The sequence below is a fragment of the Chelmon rostratus genome, chromosome 9 (assembly GCF_017976325.1).
Source record: "Chelmon rostratus isolate fCheRos1 chromosome 9, fCheRos1.pri, whole genome shotgun sequence".
Taxonomy (NCBI): Eukaryota; Metazoa; Chordata; class Actinopteri; order Chaetodontiformes; family Chaetodontidae; genus Chelmon; species Chelmon rostratus.
In genome coordinates this window covers 14,192,290-14,213,764 of record NC_055666.1, presented here as the reverse complement: position 1 = coordinate 14,213,764, position 21,475 = coordinate 14,192,290, and the positions used below count along the sequence as shown (strand labels likewise).

The window sequence follows — 21,475 nt, the reverse complement described above, 5'->3', positions numbered from 1 at the left end:
AATTCACTATTAAAGCCAGAAAGTAAAACTGTACCGCTCCCTTCAACAGAAATACTCAAATCTTCAAAGTTTCCATTATTATTGGTTGGAAGTAGGTATTTTCTGAAGATAATGCACAGCCCACATAAGTCATTATTCACCAGTAGACAGCATTTTGCTAGAAAACAGTGAACTTTTCATTTCAGAACCATGGACAGTGATTACAAACATAAAGGGCCATTGACTTTCCCTTTCTCAATGGCTGAGCTCTTCTGTGCATTTCAAATGTGGTGTTACGTATTTTTCTGTTTAAACAAGCACTTTCTATGATAAACGAGACAACGAGAGACAATGGAAACTCAAAACTGTTGTACAAGACAGTATCGTACTTAACAACAAGCATTTGCGGTTTTTGTAGGTTACATTTAGTACTGTTCTCTGTGCACAAAGGCTTTAGAGAGACGAGAAGGAGATTTTTTAGAGAGAAACACAAGCAAAGAACTGTATGCTTCTAAATATATTGTGTAAAACTGTTTTTAAGTCTTACCTCTCCTGATGCCCTCCTCCTGTCGGGAAGCACCAGAGTATTCGCATGGCTTCCAGGGACTATAGTAGATCCAATACTCATTCTGGGTCCAACTAACATGTACCGTTTGTCTCCTGATCTGTACTGGATGCTGTGACACAGTGTCCCATCATAATTAGTCTCTTGTAGATATTTAGAAGTATAGTCTGTGGATTTGGAGCACTGCATTGCAATCAGCACGATGATGCTGATGAGAAAAAGTACTGAAACTGAGCCCAAAGTGATCATCAGATAAAAAGTCACATCATTCCCCTCCTCATCCTTTGCTGCACTTTTCACATCAGAAGCTGCAAAAGCCTCTTTGGGCTCCACGACTTTGACAATGACAGTAGCTGTTGCTGAGAGTGAAACGTTGCCATTGTCTTTGACCAGTATGAGCAGTTTATGCTCAGCCTCGTCTGTCTCTGTGAATGAGCGAAGTGTTCTGATCTGTCCTGTATAGCGGTCCAAACCAAAGAGACTGCGGTCAGTGACTTCCTGCAGTGAGAACAGCAACCAGCCGTTATATCCTATATCAGCGTCATAGGCTCTGACTTTGCTCACCAAGTGTCCTGCGTTGACATTGCGGGGAATCTCCTCCACCCCTTCAGCAGAGCCGTTGGAGCTGAGTGGATACAGGATGACTGGAGCGTTGTCGTTCTGATCCAGAATGAACACGTTCACTGTGACGTTGCTGCTCAGTGACGGAGTTCCAGAATCTGTGGCAACAACTTGGAACTGGAAAGTTTTCACTGTTTCAAAGTCGAAACTTTTTAGTGCGGCTATTTGTCCGTTTTCGGAATTTATATTCAGAAAAGATGCCATGTCGCTCAGACCGCCTTGTCCTCTAATTATACGATAGGACACTGCAGCATTGTCATGTAAGTCTTTATCAAATGCACTCACAGAAAATATTGATTCGCCAGGTGCGTTGTTCTCCCTCAAATATAATTCCAGGGGACTGTGTGAGAACTCTGGGATATTGTCATTAACATCTGACACTTCAATGCTCAAAGTTTTGAATACTGACAGTGGAGGCTCCCCACAGTCCGTCGCTATTATTGAAATGTCATAATGTGTCACAGTTTCCCTGTCTAGTGTTTCTTTCGTTACTAGTGAATACATATTTTCTTTGTACGACGGTTTTAATTCAAATGGTACATTCCCCGTCAGACTGCATATGACTTTGCCATTCAGCCCAGAATCAATATCTGTAACACTAATAAGAGAGATCACAGTGCCATGTTTTGAATCCTCTGGTACCATGCTAGATATTGATGTCACCTCTATTTCTGGTTTATTGTCGTTGACATCTTCGATCTTTATTATCACTCTACAGTCCGTTGTCATCGGAGGTTGACCTCTGTCAGAGGCTTGGACGTCTAACTTGAAAACATCAGCTGTCTCATAGTCAATTTGTCCGTTTACTCGAATTTCACCTGTATTTCTATCTAGACTAAATAGCTCCAACACCTTGGAATTAATGTCACCAGCAAAGGCGTACTCCACACCGCCGTTTGTCCCCTCGTCTAGATCAGTTGCTTCGACTTTTATTACAACTGTATCTAAAGCAACATTTTCTTGTAATGTCGTGGAATAAACCTCTTTCGAAAAAGTAGGCCTGTTATCATTGATATCTGGAACCTTTATGGTTAGATTAAGATTTGCTGATTTTTGCGGTGTCCCTCCATCTATAGCGGTTAAAATCAGGCTGTGGTTTGTTTTCTGCTCTCTGTCCAAGTGCCTCTGCAACACTAAGAAGGGGATTTTATCCTCTCCCCTCTCTCGAATTTCAAGATGGAAATTTTCATTTTGGCTGAGTTTATAGCGCTGAACAGAATTTATTCCAACATCGGGATCACGGGCGCCTGGTAATTGAAATCGTGCTCCTGGTGAAGTACTTTCTGCTATTTCTATTATCTTTTCTTTCTCGACAAACGTCGGTACATGGTCGTTCGCATCCGTTATTTCCACTGTGGCATAATGGATTTCAAGTGGGTTTTCAACAACGATTTTCAGATCAATTAAACAAGCACCGTTTCCGTCGCACAGCTGTTCTCGATCGAGATTCTTATGAACGTACAGGACCCCATTGTTCGGGTTTACCTCAAACAGCGCGTCCTGAGCTCCGGACACAAGACGAAGGCGCCTGTTCATCAAAGTACTGACATCAAGGCCCAAATCCTTGGCAACATTTCCAACGACGGCTCCCACTTTACCTTCCTCTGGAGTCGAGTATTTTATTTGAGCTAAAGCCAGCTCACCAAAGCAAAGCAGCAAAGAGAAAAGCAGAGGACGCGACCAAGACATTATTCTTCCTCTTTGTCCTTTGTCTTCTTCGGCGGAATCATTGGAAATAGCATTCACAAGTATCTTCCTCTTAAAACACCCCCATTTGCCCTGAGAGATATGTGAGAAAACCACGTTCGCGCTTGAAAGGTGCAGATAAGAATCCGAAACGAGGGTATTCTTTGTGGTCGAGCTGAAAAACACCCTTGGAGAGGGCAGAGTCTATTTTGACTGGAGCCTTAGCAATTCCCCACTGTAATACTGACACCCAGTGGATCATGCAATGCTTTCATTTAGGAGACAGTCGAAAGAGAATATAAAACCTCATTCAATTGAACAGAAACCTCTCCAGTCTGAAGTTTAATCGCAAGAAATCCCCAATCAACTACACTTTGAGTGTTCAAGCTGCTCTCCATAATATCCAGGAAACACATCGCTGGACAGCCAACAGTGAATTAAACAACCTGCTTGTAATGACTGGGTTAGGCAGAAGCTCGTCGCCTGAAGCATGTGTTTTGCGACCTGAAGCGATGAGCGACAAACTTTCAGCACCATCAACAGCGCAAACACCACAGTGTTGCTATTATGGGAGCTGAACTGAGTACTCTTTCAAGTGTGGTTATAATAACAAAAAATATCTCTCCTCCAGCTTACATAACAAAACATGACTTGAAATTCACCACAACAACTAAAATCAACACGACTAATTTAGGGGTCACGGACAGCGTTCCACAATATGCTGCTCTTGGAACAGTGCTGGATTCAATAGTCAGAACACAGTTTAAAATTTCAAGAGAACGAAAACATTGAACAATGCTTAGACTTTGACTAGAGTCACGTGACATCTCAGCTCTTTCACAAAATCAAACATTTTTGTGAAAAAAACGAGCCATCTTTTTAATGTCAAAGGAAGTGTAAGTAAACCAAAAAAAGTTCAGTTGCTGAATAAAAGTGGTCCGTTAGCTATTAATATCAGACATTAGTCTTACCTCTCCAGATGGACGTCTCCTGTCAGGGAGCACGAGTGTATTCGCATGGCTGCCAGGGACTATAGTAGATCCAATACTCATTCTGGGTCCAACTAACATGTACCGTTTGTCTCCTGATCTGTACTGGATGCTGTGACACAGTGTCCCATCATAATTAGTCTCTTGTAGATATTTAGAAGTATAGTCTGTGGATTTGGAGCACTGCATTGCAATCAGCACGATGATGCTGATGAGAAAAAGTACTGAAACTGAGCCCAAAGTGATCATCAGATAAAAAGTCACATCATTCCCCTCCTCATCCTTTGCTGCACTTTTCACATCAGAAGCTGCAAAAGCCTCTTTGGGCTCCACGACTTTGACAATGACAGTAGCTGTTGCTGAGAGTGAAACGTTGCCATTGTCTTTGACCAGTATGAGCAGTTTATGCTCAGCCTCGTCTGTCTCTGTGAGTGAGCGAAGTGTTCTGATCTGTCCTGTATAGCGGTCCAAACCAAAGAGACTGTGGTCAGTGACTTCCTGCAGTGAGAACAGCAACCAGCCGTTATATCCTATATCAGCGTCATAGGCTCTGACTTTGCTCACCAAGTGTCCTGCGTTGACATTGCGGGGAATCTCCTCCACCCCTTCAGCAGAGCCGTTGGAGCTGAGTGGATACAGGATGACTGGAGCGTTGTCGTTCTGATCCAGAATGAACACGTTCACTGTGACGTTACTGCTCAGTGACGGAGTTCCAGAATCTGTGGCAACAACTTGGAACTGGAAAGTTTTCACTGTTTCAAAGTCGAAACTTTTTAGTGCGGCTATTTGTCCGTTTTCGGAATTAACATTTAGGAAAGATGTTATATCATTTCCTCTAGCAATACGATAAGAAATAGCTGCATTGTCATTCTCATCATTGTCCGTTGCGCTGACAGAAAATATTGACGCTCCAGCAACGTTATTTTCTACCAGATAAAACTGTAATGGATTGTGTTGGAAAAGTGGACTGTTGTCATTTACATCTGATATCTGAATACTGAGGGTTTTATAAGTGGATAAGGGAGGTTCACCACAATCAGTGGCTTTTATTGTTATTTCATAATGTGACACCTCCTCTCGATCCAAAAATCCCTTTGTGACAACTGAATATATGTTCTCCTTGTAAGAAGGTTTTAATTCAAAAGGCACGTCTGAGGTTACGCTTGATAATATTTTTCCATTCACACCGGAGTCTTTATCTTTCATACTGATGAGAGAAATCATTGTGCCAGGTTTTGAATCTTCAGACACTGTATTTGACAGTGATGTGACTTCTATTTCTGGTGGATTATCATTGACATCGATTATCTTTATAATGACTCTACACTCACCTGTCAGTGGAGGTGTTCCTTTATCTGATGCCTCAACATCGAGTTTATAAACGTCGTTTTCTTCATAGTCCAGTATTCCTTTTACTCTAATCTCGCCAGTTAATTTGTCCAATTCAAAAATGTCATAGACTTTTTTCCGCAGGGTTTTTCCAAGGCTATATTCAATTTCCCCATTCGTGCCGTCGTCGAGATCCGTAGCATTCATTCTGAATATTGAAGTACCGACTGGAACATTTTCTTTGATTGCAATTTGATAAATCTCCTGACTAAACATTGGACGATTATCATTACTGTCAAGAACAACAATAGAAACATTTAATGTTCCTGATCTTTGAGGTTTCCCTCCATCTACTGCAGTAACCAGCAGCGTGTGTTTGTCCTTTTGTTCTCTGTCTAGCGACTTCTTCAGCACTAAAAATGGTATTTTATCCTCATCGCTCTGACGGATATCTATTTCAAAATGTTCATTTGACGTTAAAGTGTAGGTGCGAATCGTGTTAATGCCAGCATCGGGATCACGAGCAGTGTGCAGCTGAAATCGCTTTCCTGGCAATGTTTGTTCACCTATTTCAAATCTCTGTTCCTTTTCGGGGAAACTTGGGGAGTGATCATTTACATCAGTAATTTCTACAAGCACGTAGTGTATTTCTAAAGGGTTTTCGACAATGACTTTTAGCTCCATGACGCAGGCACCGCTGCCCTGACAGAGCTCCTCTCTGTCGATTTTTTTAAGGACGTACAGGACCCCATTATCCTGGTTTACCTCAAAAAACGTCTCCTTTGATTCAGAAACAACACGGAACCGTCGGTGAAGCAAAGAGGTGATGTCAAGGCCAAGATCCTTCGCAACATTTCCAACAATAGTTCCATCTTTCACCTCCTCTGGAATGGAGTATCTTATTTCTGCCAAAGCCCGTTTTCCGACAAACAGCAGTAGAAGCAAATGAAAAGCAAAGCAGGCGCAGATCCTTCTTCGAGTTTGTCTTTCGATGGCCATCGTTTTCCAACAACACATTAATGGACAAAAAACCGTGACTGTAGCAAATGTCTACATCAAACCCGCTGTTTGTCGCACATTTACTGTGAGCACAACACGAGTCCATAGGGTGACGAGCACCATTCAAACGTTTCTCTGCTTTCTTCAGGGGGCGAACAAAAGCTTTGTGATGGGAGGGACAACGTTTCCTTTCTCAATGTAATACCGACACCCAGAGGTCACTGGGAAAGTACAAGGCTATTTCCCATGAAGATGTCAGCATTTGCACACCTGATCAAACTGTCCGCTTTAAGGCAAAATATGCGTAGAATGTCTCTAAATGATGCAGAACAGCCGTATGAGTTGAATTTGTTCAAAAATACCAAAGTTACTGGGATTCCTTTATGTCATTGATCTTCTCTGTGCACTGTGTTCTGTATTAACAAGGCAACTGCGCTTCAGCACCATGGACAGACACCTGAACGACACGTTTTGCCTGTTTCTGTCCTCGCCAAAGTGGTCGAGCCTCATGCTCAGCACCCAAACAATTCAGTGGAAACACCAGCAAATCTATACTTTCCTATTACTTGTATGTTAGAGAAATATCGCAGATACTCGCCCCAAATACAGCTTGCAATTCTTACGTGCTGTTATCTTTGTGAGGAGTGAAGACAAATCACTTCTCTACCATGGACGACAGTCACAATCATGTGAAGATTGTGGTCTTTAAAACAGATGACAGAAAATTAACTATTTAACCCATTTGAAAAAGCACAACCACTTCTCTATTTTACATCGACTATCCTGGACGACTTCAACGCTTAACTTCAACAGATATAAACAACTTTTACTGAACACCGTTAACGCCACCCTGCGGACACGCTGGACTCCGCGCGTTTTTCTCCCCTCTCCGCCCACTCCGAGCTGTTATTAATTTGTGTATTTCCTTTCTGTTGACGACCCACTCTTACTTCAGGGGCGTGGCAATCTCTTGAGGGCTTTAGGTCGAACTGCATAGATAACCCTGCCATTTATTTTGACTGGGTATGATGAGACTACATACGGAAAAAGCGAACACAGTCTGGTGGGTCGTATTAATGCCAAAGATTCAAATAATAACGTAATCAGACTTGCAATATAATCGAATTTGATTTTAGATGTTTTGATTTCAGAAAGTTATAAAAACAGAAAATGTGCCATTGACCAAAAACAACTACGAAACGGAATGCTTTCAAATATGTTGCATATCATTTTGTTTTCAAGCTCTTACCTCTCCTGATGGACGTCTCCTGTCAGGTAGCACCAGAGTATTCGCATGGCTGCCAGGCACTATAGTAGATCCAATACTCATTCTGGGTCCAACTAACATGTACCGTTTGTCTCCTGATCTGTACTGGATGCTGTGACACAGTGTCCCATCATAATTAGTCTCTTGTAGATATTTAGATGTATAGTTTGTGGATTTGGAGCACTGCATTGCAATCAGCACGATGATACTGATGATAAAAAGTACTGAGACTGAGCCCAAAGTGATCATCAGATAAAAAGTCACATCATTCCCCTCCTCATCCTTTGCTGCACTTTTCACATCAGAAGCTGCAAAAGCCTCTTTGGGCTCCACGACTTTGACAATGACAGTAGCTGTTGCTGAGAGTGAAACGTTGCCATTGTCTTTGACCAGTATGAGCAGTTTATGCTCAGCCTCGTCTGTCTCTGTGAATGAGCGAAGTGTTCTGATCTGTCCTGTATAGCGGTCCAAACCAAAGAGACTGTGGTCAGTGACTTCCTGCAGTGAGAACAGCAACCAGCCGTTATATCCTATATCAGCGTCATAGGCTCTGACTTTGCTCACCAAGTGTCCTGCGTTGACATTGCGAGGAATCTCCTCCACCCCTTCAGCAGAGCCGTTGGAGCTGAGTGGATACAGGATGACTGGAGCGTTGTCGTTCTGATCCAGAATGAACACGTTCACTGTGACGTTGCTGCTCAGTGACGGAGTTCCAGAATCTGTGGCAACAACTTGGAACTGGAAAGTTTTCACTGTTTCGAAGTCAAAACTTTTTAACGCGGATATTTGTCCATTATCAGTATTTATATTTAGAAATGATGTTACATCACTTTCTCTCCCTCCTCTGACAACATGATAAGAAATAGCTGCATTGTCATTCTCATCATTGTCCGTTGCGCTGACAGAGAATATTGACGCTCCAGCAACGTTATTTTCTACCAGATAAAACTGTAATGGATTGTGTTGGAAAAGTGGACTGTTGTCATTTACATCTGATGTCTGAATACTGAGGGTTTTATAAGTGGATAAAGGAGGTTCACCACAATCAGTGGCTTTTATTGTTATTTCATAATGTGACACCTCCTCTCGATCTAAAAATCCCTTCGTGACAACTGAATATATGTTCTCCTTGTAAGAAGGTTTTAATTCAAAAGGCACGTCTGAGGTTACGCTTGATAATATTTTTCCATTCACACCGGAGTCTTTATCTTTCATACTGATGAGAGAAATCATTGTGCCAGGTTTTGAATCTTCAGACACTGTATTTGACAGTGATGTGACTTCTATTTCTGGTGGATTATCATTGACATCTATTATCTTTATAATGACTCTACACTCACCTGTCAGTGGAGGTGTTCCTTTATCGGACGCCTCAACATCCAGTTTATAAACGTCGTTTTCTTCATAGTCCACTATTCCTTTTACTCTAATCTCTCCAGTTAATTTGTCCAATTCAAAAATGTCATAGACTTTTTTCCTCAGAGTTTTCCCAAGGCTATATTCAATTTCCCCATTCGTGCCTTCATCGGGATCCGTAGCATTCATTCTGAATATTGAAGTGCCGACTGGAACATTTTCTTTGATTGCAATTTGATAAATCTCCTGACTAAACACTGGACGATTATCATTACTGTCAAGAACAACGATAGAAACATTTAATGTTCCTGATCTTTGAGGTTTCCCTCCATCTACTGCAGTAACCAGCAGCGTGTGTTTGTCCTTTTGTTCTCTGTCTAGCGACTTCTTCAGCACTAAAAATGGTATTTTATCCTCATCGCTCTGACGGATGTCTATTTCAAAATGTTCATTTGAAGTTAAAGTGTAGGTGCGAATCGTGTTAATGCCAGCATCGGGATCACGAGCAGTGTGCAGCTGAAATCGCCTTCCTGGCAACGTTTGTTCAAATATTCCAAATCTTTGTTCCTTTTCCGGAAAAGTAGGAGAGTGATCATTTACATCAGTAATTTCTACAACCGCGTAGTGTATTTCTAAAGGGTTTTCGACAATGACTTTTAGCTCCATGACGCAGGCACCACTGCCCTGACAGAGCTCCTCTCTGTCGATTTTTTTAAGGACGTAGAGGACCCCATTATCCTGGTTTACCTCAAAAAACGCCTCCTTTGATTCAGAAACAACACGGAACCGTCGGTGAAGCAACGAGGTGATGTCAAGGCCAAGATCCTTCGCAACATTTCCAACAATAGTTCCATCTTTCACCTTCTCTGGAATGGAGTATCTTATTTCTGCCAAAGCCCGTTTTCCGACAAACAGCAGTAGAAGCAAATGAAAAGCAAAGCAGGCGCAGATCCTTCTTCGAGTTTGTCTTTCGATGGCCATCGTTTTCCAACAACACATTAATGGACAAAAAGCCGTTACTGTAGCGAATGTCTACATCAAACCCGCTGTTTGTCGCATATTTACTGTGAGCACAACACGAGTCCATAGGGTGACGAGCACCATTCAAACGTTTCTCTGCTTTCTTCAGGGGGCGAACAAAAGCTTTGTGATGGGAGGGACAACGTTTTCTTTCTCAATGTAATACCGACACCCAGAGGTCACTGGGATAGTACAAGGCTATTTCCCATGAAGATGTCAGCATTTGCACACCTGATCAAACTGTCCGCTTTAAGGCAAAATATGCGTAGAATGTCTCTAAATGATGCGGAACAGCCGTATGAGTTGAATTTGTTCAAAAATACCAAAGTTACTGGGATTTCTTTATGTCATTAATCTTCTCTGTGCACTGTGTTCTGTATTAACAAGGCAACTGCGCTTCAGCACCATGGACAGACACCTGAACGACACGTTTTGCCTGTTTCTGTCCTCGCCAAAGTGGTCGAGCCTCATGCTCAGCACCCAAACAATTAAGTGGAAACACCAGCAAATCCACACTTCCCTATTACTTGTATGTTAGAGAAATATCGCAGATACTCGCCCCAAATACAGCTTGCAATTCTTACGTGCTGTTATCTTTGTGAGGAGTGAAGCCAAATCACTTATCTGCCGTGGACGACAGTCACAATCATGTGAAGATTGTGGTCTTTAAAAGAGATGACAGAAAATTAACTATTTAACCCATTTGAAATGTTTCGTATTCATCAGCTTACACAGCCTTGAAAATGATAAACAAATCGTAAGTGGAGTATGGACATACACTATGCAGCAGTGTCACTGTTTGAAGACACAACAGCGACACTAGCCCTTTTGTGACACTGACTTCCAGACCTGCATTTCTTCCTGTGCGTAGCCTCTTGTTATAATGGAAAGAGTTAGATGACCATGAAATAGTAATACAGCAAGATGTAGAATTTATGGTCAATCAAAAGAATGCTCAGCAAAACACGACCACTGCTCTATTTTACATCAACTATCCTGGACGACTTCAACGCTTAACTTCAACAGATATAAACAACTTTTACTCAACACCATTAACGCCACCCTGCGGACACGCTGGACTCCGCGCGTTTTTCTCCCCTCTCCGCCCACTCCGAGCTGTTATTAATTTGTGTATTTCCTTTCTGTTGACGACCCACTCTTACTTCAGGCGCGTTGCGACCTCTTGGGGGCTTTAGGTCGAACTACATAGATAACCCTGCTGTTTATTTTAAATGGTTATGATGAGACTACATACGGAAAAAGCGAACACAGTCTGGTGGGTAGATTATGTCAAATTAATGCCAAAGATTCAAATAATAACGTAATCAGACTTGCAATATAATCGAATTTGATTTTAGATGTTTGGATTTAAGAAAGTAATAAAAACAAAAAATGTGCCATTGACCAAAAACAACTACGAAACGGAATGCTTTCAAATATGTTGCATAATCATATTGTTTTCAAGCTCTTACCTCTCCTGATGGACGTCTCCTGTCAGGTAGCACCAGAGTATTCGCATGGCTTCCAGGGACTATAGTAGATCCAATACTCATCCTGGGTCCAACTAACATGTACCGTTTGTCTCCTGATCTGTACTGGATGCTGTGACACAGTGTCCCATCATAATTAGTCTCTTGTAGATATTTAGAAGTATAGTCTGTGGATTTGGAGCACTGCATTGCAATCAGCACGATGATGCTGATGAGAAAAAGCACTGAAACTGAGCCCAAAGTGATCATCAGATAAAAAGTCACATCATTCCCCTCCTCATCCTTTGCTGCACTTTTCACATCAGAAGCTGCAAAAGCCTCTTTGGGCTCCACGACTTTGACAATGACAGTAGCTGTTGCTGAGAGTGAAACGTTGCCATTGTCTTTGACCAGTATGAGCAGTTTATGCTCAGCCTCGTCTGTCTCTGTGAATGAGCGAAGTGTTCTGATCTGTCCTGTATAGCGGTCCAAACCAAAGAGACTGTGGTCAGTGACTTCCTGCAGTGAGAACAGCAACCAGCCGTTATATCCTATATCAGCGTCATAGGCTCTGACTTTGCTAATAAGGTGTCCTGCGTTGACATTGCGGGGAATCTCCTCCACCCCTTCAGCAGAGCCGTTGGAGCTGAGTGGATACAGGATGACTGGAGCGTTGTCGTTCTGATCCAGAATGAACACGTTCACTGTGACGTTGCTGCTCAGTGACGGAGTTCCAGAATCTGTGGCCACAACTTGGAACTGGAAAGTTTTCACTGTTTCAAAGTCGAAACTTTTTAACGCGGATATTTGTCCAGTTTCAGAATTTATATTTAAGAAAGATGTCACATCATTTCCTCTCGCAATACGATAAGAAATAGCTGCATTGTCATTCACATCATTGTCCGTGGCGCTGACAGAGAATATTGACGCTCCAGCAACGTTATTTTCTACCAGATAAAACTGTAATGGATTCTGTTGGAAATGTGGACTGTTGTCATTTACATCTGATATCTGAATACTGAGGGTTTTATAAGTGGATAAGGGAGGTTCACCACAATCAGTGGCTTTTATTGTTATTCCATAATGTGACACCTCCTCTCGATCCAAAAATCCCTTCGTGACAACTGAATATATGTTCTCCTTGTAAGAAGGTTTTAACTCAAAAGGCACGTCTGAGGTTATGCTTGATAATATTTTTCCATTCACACCGGAGTCTTTATCTGTCACACTAAGTAGTGAAATAACTGTGCCAGGTTTTGAATCTTCAGACACTGTATTTGACAGTGATGTGACTTCTATTTCTGGTGGATTGTCGTTGACATCTATTATCTTTATAATGACTCTACACTCACCTGTCAGTGGAGGTGTTCCTTTATCGGACGCCTCAACATCGAGTTTATAAACGTCGTTTTCTTCATAGTCCAATATTCCTTTTACTCTAATCTCTCCAGTTAATTTGTCCAATTCAAAAATGTCATAGACTTTTTTCTTTAGTGTTTCTCCAAGGCTGTATTCAATTTCGCTGTTAGTGCCTTCATCAGGATCCGTCGCGTTCATTTTAAAAACTGAAGTGCCGACTGGAACATTTTCTTTTACTGCAATTTGATAAATCTCCTGACTAAACACTGGACGATTGTCATTACTGTCAAGAACAACGATAGAAACATTTAATTTTCCTGATCTTTGAGGTTTCCCTCCGTCAACTGCAGTAACCAGCAGCGTGTGTTTGTCCTTTTGTTCTCTGTCTAGCGACTTCTTCAGCACTAAAAATGGTATTTTATCCTCATCGCTCTGACGGATGTCTATTTCAAAATGTTCATTTGAAGTTAAAGTGTAGGTGCGAATCGTGTTAATGCCAGCATCTGGATCACGAGCAGTGTGCAGCTGAAATCGCCTTCCTGGCAACGTTTGTTCCCCTATTTCAAATCTTTGTTCTTTTTGGGGAAAACTTGGAGAGTGATCATTTACATCAGTAATTTCTACCATTACGTAGTGCATTTCCAAAGGGTTTTCAACGAGGACTTTTAGCTCCATTAGACACGCACCACTCCCGTGACAAAGCTCCTCTCTGTCGATTTTCTTTTGCACGTACAGTGCCCCATTGTCCTGGTTTACCTCAAAAAATGTCTCCTTAGATCCAGACACAACGCGGAAACGTCGGTCAAACAAAGAGGTGACCTCAAGGCCAAGATCCTTTGCAACATTTCCAACGACAGTTCCTTCTTTCACCTCCTCTGGAATGGAGTATCTTATCTGAGCAAAAGCCTGCCTTCCGAAAAAGAGCAGTAGAGCCGAATGAAACGCAAAACAGAAACAGTCCATTGATCGTATTGTAGGATCAGTCCCCATTATGGTACTACAACGCAGAGAAATCACACGGAAGGCTGCTGCTGCCACGAGAAATACTTCCTGTATGTCTAATCCGTTGAGTATCGCATAGTTAAAAAATGTACAACATGAATCCATCGGTTGCCGTTCTTGATTCAAATGCTTGCTTGCTCATGACAAACAAAAGCTTTTCCAGGGGAGGGACAACGTCTTCTATCGTTTCCCAATATTGCAGTGACACCCAGAGGGCCTCAAAGGGAAGTAATAGACTACATATATTCAAGGATATCCACATTTTGCGCAAATCACAGTTAACTCTGCTGTCGTGGAATTAGTATACACTAACTTCAAAAACAAATGTTTTTTTTTTCACTAACATATTATTACTTCTGCATTATCCTCTGTTTGAACACAGATAGTGAATGTGTTGCATTAATCTTGTAAAGCAGTCACAATGTTTTTCAGTCAAGTTTCCCTCAGTATTTCAACAATTCAGCCGACACAAGCTCCTCACACAACTCAGCAGAAACAACACGAGCTTCATACTTTGCAATCAATTATTGGCTGGAATTTCGTGGATTATTTAGAAGTGTAGCTGTCAAAAACAAACTGCCCAAATATTCCCAAAAAGAGTTCTGGATTCTGGATTGAAATGAGAAAACCAAAGCACTTCAGCACCATGGACAGCAGTCACAACCAGGCAAAAAGATGTAATTGGTGGTGTTTGCTTTCAAGCTCTTACCTCTCCAGATGCCCTCCTCCTGTCAGGAAGCACCAGTGTATTTGCATGGCTTCCAGGGACTATAGTAGATCCAATACTCATTCTGGGTCCAACTAACATGTACCGTTTGTCTCCTGATCTGTACTGGATGCTGTGACACAGTGTCCCATCATAATTAGTCTCTTGTAGATATTTAGAAGTATAGTCTGTGGATTTGGAGCACTGCATTGCAATCAGCACGATGATGCTGATGAGAAAAAGCACTGAAACTGAGCCCAAAGTGATCATCAGATAAAAAGTCACACCATTCCCCTCCTCATCCTTGGCTGCACTTTTCACATCAGAAGCTGCAAAAGCCTCTTTGGGCTCCACGACTTTGACAATGACAGTAGCTGTTGCTGAGAGTGAAACGTTGCCATTGTCTTTGACCAGTATGAGCAGTTTATGCTCAGCCTCGTCTGTCTCTGTGAATGAGCGAAGTGTTCTGATCTGTCCTGTATAGCGGTCCAAACCAAAGAGACTGTGGTCAGTGACTTCCTGCAGTGAGAACAGCAACCAGCCGTTATATCCTATATCAGCGTCATAGGCTCTGACTTTGCTCACCAAGTGTCCTGCGTTGACATTGCGGGGAATCTCCTCCACCCCTTCAGCAGAGCCGTTGGAGCTGAGTGGATACAGGATGACTGGAGCGTTGTCGTTCTGATCCAGAATGAACACGTTCACTGTGACGTTGCTGCTCAGTGACGGAGTTCCAGAATCTGTGGCAACAACTTGGAACTGGAAAGTTTTCACTGTTTCAAAGTCGAAACTTTTTAACGCGGATATTTGTCCGTTTTCTGTGTTTATATTTAGAAATGCTGCAATTGTTACTTGCCTGCGTTCCTCTCTAACTATATGATAAGTTAATGCCGCATTTTCATTCAAGTCTTTATCCGATGCAGTAACCGTAAATATTGGGTTTCCTGGCACGTTATTTTCTACCAGGTAAAGTTCAACTGGATTTTGCGCAAATTCTGGTAAATTATCATTCACGTCTGATACATCAATACTCAGAGTTTTGAATGTGGACAGGGGAGGCTGACCACAATCTGTAGCTGTTATTGTGATGTCGTAATGCGACACTGATTCTCGATCCAAATGCTGTTTCAAAACTAACGAGTACATATTATCTTGAAATGATGGTTTTAAATCAAACGGCACATTATCTGAAAGGCTGCATATTACTTTACCATTTAGACCGGCGTCTTGGTCTGTAATGCTAATCAGAGAAACCACAGTCCCAGGTTTTGAGTCTTCAGATACCGTGTTTGACAGGGATGTCACTTCTATTTGAGGTTTGTTGTCGTTTTTGTCGAGCACTTTGATGATCACTCTGCAATCAGTACTCATTGGAGGCTGCCCTTTGTCAGTGGCATGGACGTCTAACTTAAAAACATCATCCTTCTCAAAGTCAATTTCTCCCTTTACTTTAATTTCACCAGTTTCTTTATCTAAGCTAAACATATCATATATCTTCCGGTCAAGTTGACCACCAAAAAAATACTCAATGTCTCCATTCGCGCCCTCATCCACATCTGTCGCCTTTACCTTAATTACGCTTGTATCTGCATCTACATTTTCAGGTATTGTTACTGAATATACTTCTTGGCTGAATGTAGGATGATTATCATTTGAATCGAGAACGATGACAGTGACGTTAAGTGTCCCTGATCTGGATGGATTTCCGCCGTCAGCTGCTGTCAGAATGAGCTTGTGCTCGTGGTGCTTTTCCCGATCCAGAGACTTTTGCAGAACTAAGAATGGTATCTTGTCCTCTCCCCTCTCCCGAATTTGAACATTAAAATATTCGTTTTGATTTAGTCGATACACACGCACAGTGTTGATGACAACATCAGGATCGTGCGCAGTTGGTAACTGGAAACGTTTGCCAGGAACAGTGGATTCAGAAATTTCTAATATGTTTTCTTCCTCTGGAAAGCTCGGTGAATTATCATTTACATCAATGATTTCTACTCCCACATAATGTATTTCCATGGGGTTCTCAGCTACCATCTTTAGGTTCATTAAACATGGAGAAACGCTTTCACAAAGCTCCTCTCGATCGATATTCTTATGCACATACAAGACGCCATTGTGCTGGTTTACTTCAAACTGAGCATCTTTCGCTCCCGAAACAATACGAAACCGTCGTTCCTTCAGCGAACTGATGTCCAAGCCGAGATCCTTGGCGACATTTCCAACAACGGATCCCACGTTTACTTCCTCTGGAACTGAATATTTAATCTGAGCTGAAACCTGCTCCACACAGCTGAGTATCACAGAAAATCGGATGGCTAACCACCAGGACTGTATTCCTCTTCTTTGTCCTCCGGCTCCCATCGTTTCACTTTTGATTATTTCCACTCGGAGGTTTTTACAAAAAAGGAACTTGCCTAAGCCACAAAATATACGGTTGAAATATATCCCATATTTTCAACTGATCTATGAACGAATGCAACAACGGAGACATTCGTTTTTGTTGAGGGTACCGTCTCTTCTCCGTCGACCTGAACAAAACCTGGCAGGGGCAGGGCCAACGCTGTAACACGACAGTTTTTGCTGATATGACACTGACACCTTGTGGACTTCGCACATTGTGACCTTATGTTTTTTTAAAAGCAAACCGCGACATAAACCATGACACCACTGTGTTTACAAATTTTAGCTCCTTCACTGCAAATAACTTGTAATTTTGCTGACCATTCTGAATGCTCATTGAACTGGTTTGAATTTGAACTATGTTTTTTTTTTTTTTTTTTTCTGAAACTTGCTTATGTTGTGTGATCAAAATAGCGAAAATTCTGTGATTATTGCAAACATAAGTGCTTTGTGGCAGTGCAGTATAAGCAAAGTGTGAGCTGAATTATTTAAACAAAAAGGTTGCTATTACAACAATGTTCGAAAACAGGATGCGCTGTAATGGACAACATTACTGAAGGAGATTTCAAGGATGTGCTAATAACCTTTAGTAAACCACCGCATTCCTGGAATGGTGGACAAAATCCTTCCAGATAAATCCAGATTTCTAAAATTTAGAAGTGGGCAAAAAACAAACTGAGCGACATGTGACGGATAAGATAAAATACAAGACGGGAAATTTGGCGTTGAAATCCACACATTAAAGTAAGTTTTAAAATGAAACTTATATTCCCACTTGAAAATGAGCACAAGACGACGAGACGTAACGGACAGCACCATGGAAAGCGCTACAAATATGACTTCATGTTGGTTAGCTGCCCTCTGAACTGTCCTCAAAGTATTGCTGAAAATGTGACCAGTCAACTACAGTCCAGCACCTTGGACAGTGCGAGAATATAAACCGTGCGAGAAGGGCCATGAATGTAGTGAACACATCTTCAAATTTCAAGAGAAACATAAATAGACATGAACAAGACGTCAACAAGAACGGCAACAAAATATTTCATAGAGTTTACTGTATATTAAAAGTTATACATCTCTAAAGGTAGCCATTTTTGTTCTTTGGAATTATCTGAATGTAATCAGTAGTAAATTCTCTGTGAGCACACTTCAATGAGGCAACATGGACTTACCTCTCCGGATGGACGTCTCCTGTCAGGAAGCACCAGAGTATTCGCATGGCTTCCAGGGACTATAGTAGATCCAATACTCATTCTGGGTCCAACTAACATGTACCGTTTGTCTCCTGATCTGTACTGGATGCTGTGACACAGTGTCCCATCATAATTAGTCTCTTGTAGATATTTAGAAGTATAGTCTGTGGATTTGGAGCACTGCATTGCAATCAGCACGATGATACTGATGAGAAAAAGCACTGAAACTGAGCCCAAAGTGATCATCAGATAAAAAGTCACATCATTCCCCTCCTCATCCTTTGCTGCACTTTTCACATCAGAAGCTGCAAAAGCCTCTTTGGGCTCCACGACTTTGACAATGACAGTAGCTGTTGCTGAGAGTGAAACGTTGCCGTTGTCTTTGACCAGTATGAGCAGTTTATGCTCAGCCTCGTCTGTCTCTGTGAATGAGCGAAGTGTTCTGATCTGTCCTGTATAGCGGTCCAAACCAAAGAGACTGTGGTCAGTGACTTCCTGCAGTGAGAACAGCAACCAGCCGTTATATCCTATATCGGCGTCATAGGCTCTGACTTTGCTCACCAAGTGTCCTGCGTTGACATTGCGGGGAATCTCCTCCACCCCTTCAGCAGAGCCGTTGGAGCTGAGTGGATACAGGATGACTGGAGCGTTGTCGTTCTGATCCAGAATGAACACGTTCACTGTGACGTTGCTGCTCAGTGACGGAGTTCCAGAATCTGTGGCAACAACTTGGAACTGGAAAGTTTTCAGCTTTTCAAAGTCGAAGCCTTTCAGCGCGGATATTTGTCCGTTTTCGGAATTAACATTGAGGAACGATGTCACGTCACCCTGCAGCCCATCCCCTCTTATAATGTGATATGTTATTGCTGCATTTTCATTCAGATCATTATCAGCCGCACTTACAGAAAATATTGATGCCCCCGGGACATTGTTTTCTACTAGATAAAGTTCAAATGGATTCTGGCTGAACTTTGGTCTGTTGTCATTTACATCAGACACCTGGACACTCAAAGTTTTTACTGTGGAAAGTGGAGGCTCACCACAGTCAGTAGCTGTTATTGTGATGTCATAATGTGACACATTTTCTCGGTCCAAACGTCCCTTTGTGACAAGAGAATACATGTTCTCCTCAACGGATGGCGTCAAATCAAACGGAACACCATCCGAGATTTTACAAATAACTTTTCCATTGACGCCTGAATCTCTGTCCGTAACGCTGATGAGAGAGATAACAGTGCCAGGCTTTGAATCTTCTGGGACCACGTTAGACAATGATGTTACTTCAATATCTGGTTTATTATCGTTCACATCTTTGATTTTAATCACAACTCTACTTTCGGCCGTCCAAGGTAGATGGCCTTTATCTGAGGCCTGCAGATCTAGTCTATAAATCTCCGTGTCCTCAAAATCCACTTTTCCCTTCACTCGAATCTCCCCCGTGACGCTGTCCAATTCAAATGTGTCATGCACTTTTTTCTTTTGTGTTTTTCCAAACGTGTATTCAATTTCGCTGTTCAAACCCTCATCTAAATCTGTAGCGTTTAATTGTATTACAAGAGTTCCAATCGGGGCATTTTCATCTAATGACACCATGTATATATCTTTGCTGAACACAGGACGATTATCATTTGCATCCAGCACAGTAACAGTTAAATTAAGGCTCCCAGATTTCGACGGACTACCCCCATCAAGAGCAGTTAACACTAAACGGTGTTCTGCCTTCTGCTCCCTATCCAAAAGCTTTTTCAGCACTAGAAATGGTATCTTGTCCTCCTCGCTGTCTCTGACTTCAATGTCAAAAAATTCATTTGGGCTCAGTTTATATAATCGAACTGAGTATGTACCGACATCTGGGTCTCTCGCCGCATGGATTTGGAAACGAGTACCTGGAGGAGTATGCTCCGCTATTTCCAGTCGCTGCTCGCTTTCTGGGAAAGTCGGTGAATGGTCATTAATATCCGTTATTTCAACGCCGATGTAATGTATTTCCAGTGGGCTTTCAACAACAATTTTCAGGTTTATCACGCAAACCTTGGCTCCATCACATAGCTCTTCCCGGTCCATATTTTGTCCAATGTACAACACACCATTTTTTGGATTTAAATGAAACAGCGCATGATTTGGCCCGGAAACAATACGAAACCTCCTGTTTGACAAAGTGCTAATGTCCAGCCCTAAATCCTTGGCCACATTTCCAACAGAGGATCCCACCTGTGCTTCTTCTGGAACAGAGTATCTTAGCTGAGCCAAAATCCGCTCCCCAAAGCACAGCAACAGAATCTCGACAATCCACCAGCCGTTCATTCGGCGCCTTTGTCCTCGTTCTCCCATTGTGACGCGAGAAAATGAAGGTTTTCCTTAAAGCGAATACAGTAATCCAACTGCTCATCAAACCGGTCTGATTAGATCCATTTCACGAATCTCAAACATAAGCTTTTACACATAAGCATCAATCGCTGTTCATATTACTAGATTCAAAGCCTACGATGTGTACTCCGTCAGCTTTCCACCTCCATCTGATGTAGATGGGCAGGGCCTGTATAGAGTTGGCAACACAACCGTTTGGACACACTGACACCACGTGGACAGTGGGCTGCAATGCGATACTACATCACAAGTGGTTTTCGTCACCACCTCCTTCTCTGTCGCAATCGACTGCTGCATGCCTCCATGCTGCCGACACGAGACGAGCTGATGAGCTAAAACTTCAGATTGTCTGTGTGGAGGATGCTCAGGTTTCGCCTCCTCCAGCAACTCAACTCCATGTTTGCTATGTTTCTCAGCAACCCCCGATCAGCGTGCGAGTCCGGTGTGTGGTTACTGGATAACAAACAATATCACCTGCAATTATTTACATTGTTAAATGACCACCCTCAGCCAAGATAGAAGAGACTGATTGTAAATGTGCTCCACAGTTCTATTTTGTTCAATACACCGTGGATTCACCTATTCACCTTGATTTGTACAAAACAAGTGGCTGGACGGAAGGGCACTGGCTGAATGGGGGATCTTTATTCATAACAACAGGTGGAGTGATAATTCACTGAGATCTACCTTTCATTAATTGCTTTGCCAATACACGCGCGCGTACACACACACACACACACACACACACACACACACACACACACACACAGAACAGCCAACAAAAGCGAAATTTCAGGACCACGGACAGCACAATTTGAAACCAACGGGGTCAAACAGTGAATGAAGGCAGCGCTTTTCTTCTCATGCAGAGTCTGGACCATAGTGTGTTGGTGGTGTGTAATGCACAGAATTACTCAAGCAAGTTTCAAGCTTGTGCTAGCAAACTTTATTCATGAAAGCGAATAGAAATCACTGGATTTTTCCGATGGAGAAAACACGTGCAGATCTCTGAAGCACAGTCGTGTGATCAGTGAAAACGTCTTGTTTCGGAGTAAATGGGCTAAAATACAAACCACAAGTTTTGCCATTGTAATCCATGACGTAACTACAAAAAAGTTTTAAATGAAACTTAGATTCTGACGGGAAAATCGCCAGAATATGAAATGAA

The 21,475-nt window shown here is 42.2% G+C and overlaps 4 protein-coding genes and 1 pseudogene across 4 annotated transcripts; all 5 read right to left on the bottom strand.

The window, feature by feature from the left end:
- Positions 1-490: 490 nt before the first annotated feature.
- LOC121612041 lies at positions 491-6,168 on the bottom strand (annotated as a pseudogene).
- Positions 6,169-7,405: 1,237 nt separating this feature from the next.
- On the bottom strand, positions 7,406-9,772 carry LOC121612040 (protocadherin alpha-8-like). Its single transcript, XM_041944785.1, has one exon. The coding sequence runs from the start codon at positions 9,770-9,772 to the stop codon at positions 7,406-7,408; it is 2,367 nt and encodes a 788-aa protein (XP_041800719.1).
- A 1,499-nt stretch (positions 9,773-11,271) lies between these two features.
- Positions 11,272-13,629, bottom strand: LOC121612039 (protocadherin alpha-3-like). The gene has a single exon (XM_041944784.1). It carries the CDS (start codon positions 13,627-13,629, stop codon positions 11,272-11,274), a length of 2,358 nt encoding a protein of 785 aa, XP_041800718.1.
- Positions 13,630-14,338: 709 nt separating this feature from the next.
- On the bottom strand, positions 14,339-16,708 carry LOC121612037 (protocadherin alpha-8-like). Its single transcript, XM_041944783.1, has one exon. The coding sequence runs from the start codon at positions 16,706-16,708 to the stop codon at positions 14,339-14,341; it is 2,370 nt and encodes a 789-aa protein (XP_041800717.1).
- A 938-nt stretch (positions 16,709-17,646) lies between these two features.
- LOC121612036 (protocadherin gamma-C3-like) lies at positions 17,647-20,271 on the bottom strand. Its single transcript, XM_041944782.1, has 2 exons — positions 17,920-20,271; positions 17,647-17,664 (listed from the first exon to the last, which is right to left on the bottom strand). Exons 1-2 carry the CDS (start codon positions 20,269-20,271, stop codon positions 17,647-17,649), a joined length of 2,370 nt encoding a protein of 789 aa, XP_041800716.1.
- Between the last annotated feature and the right edge of the window lie 1,204 nt (positions 20,272-21,475).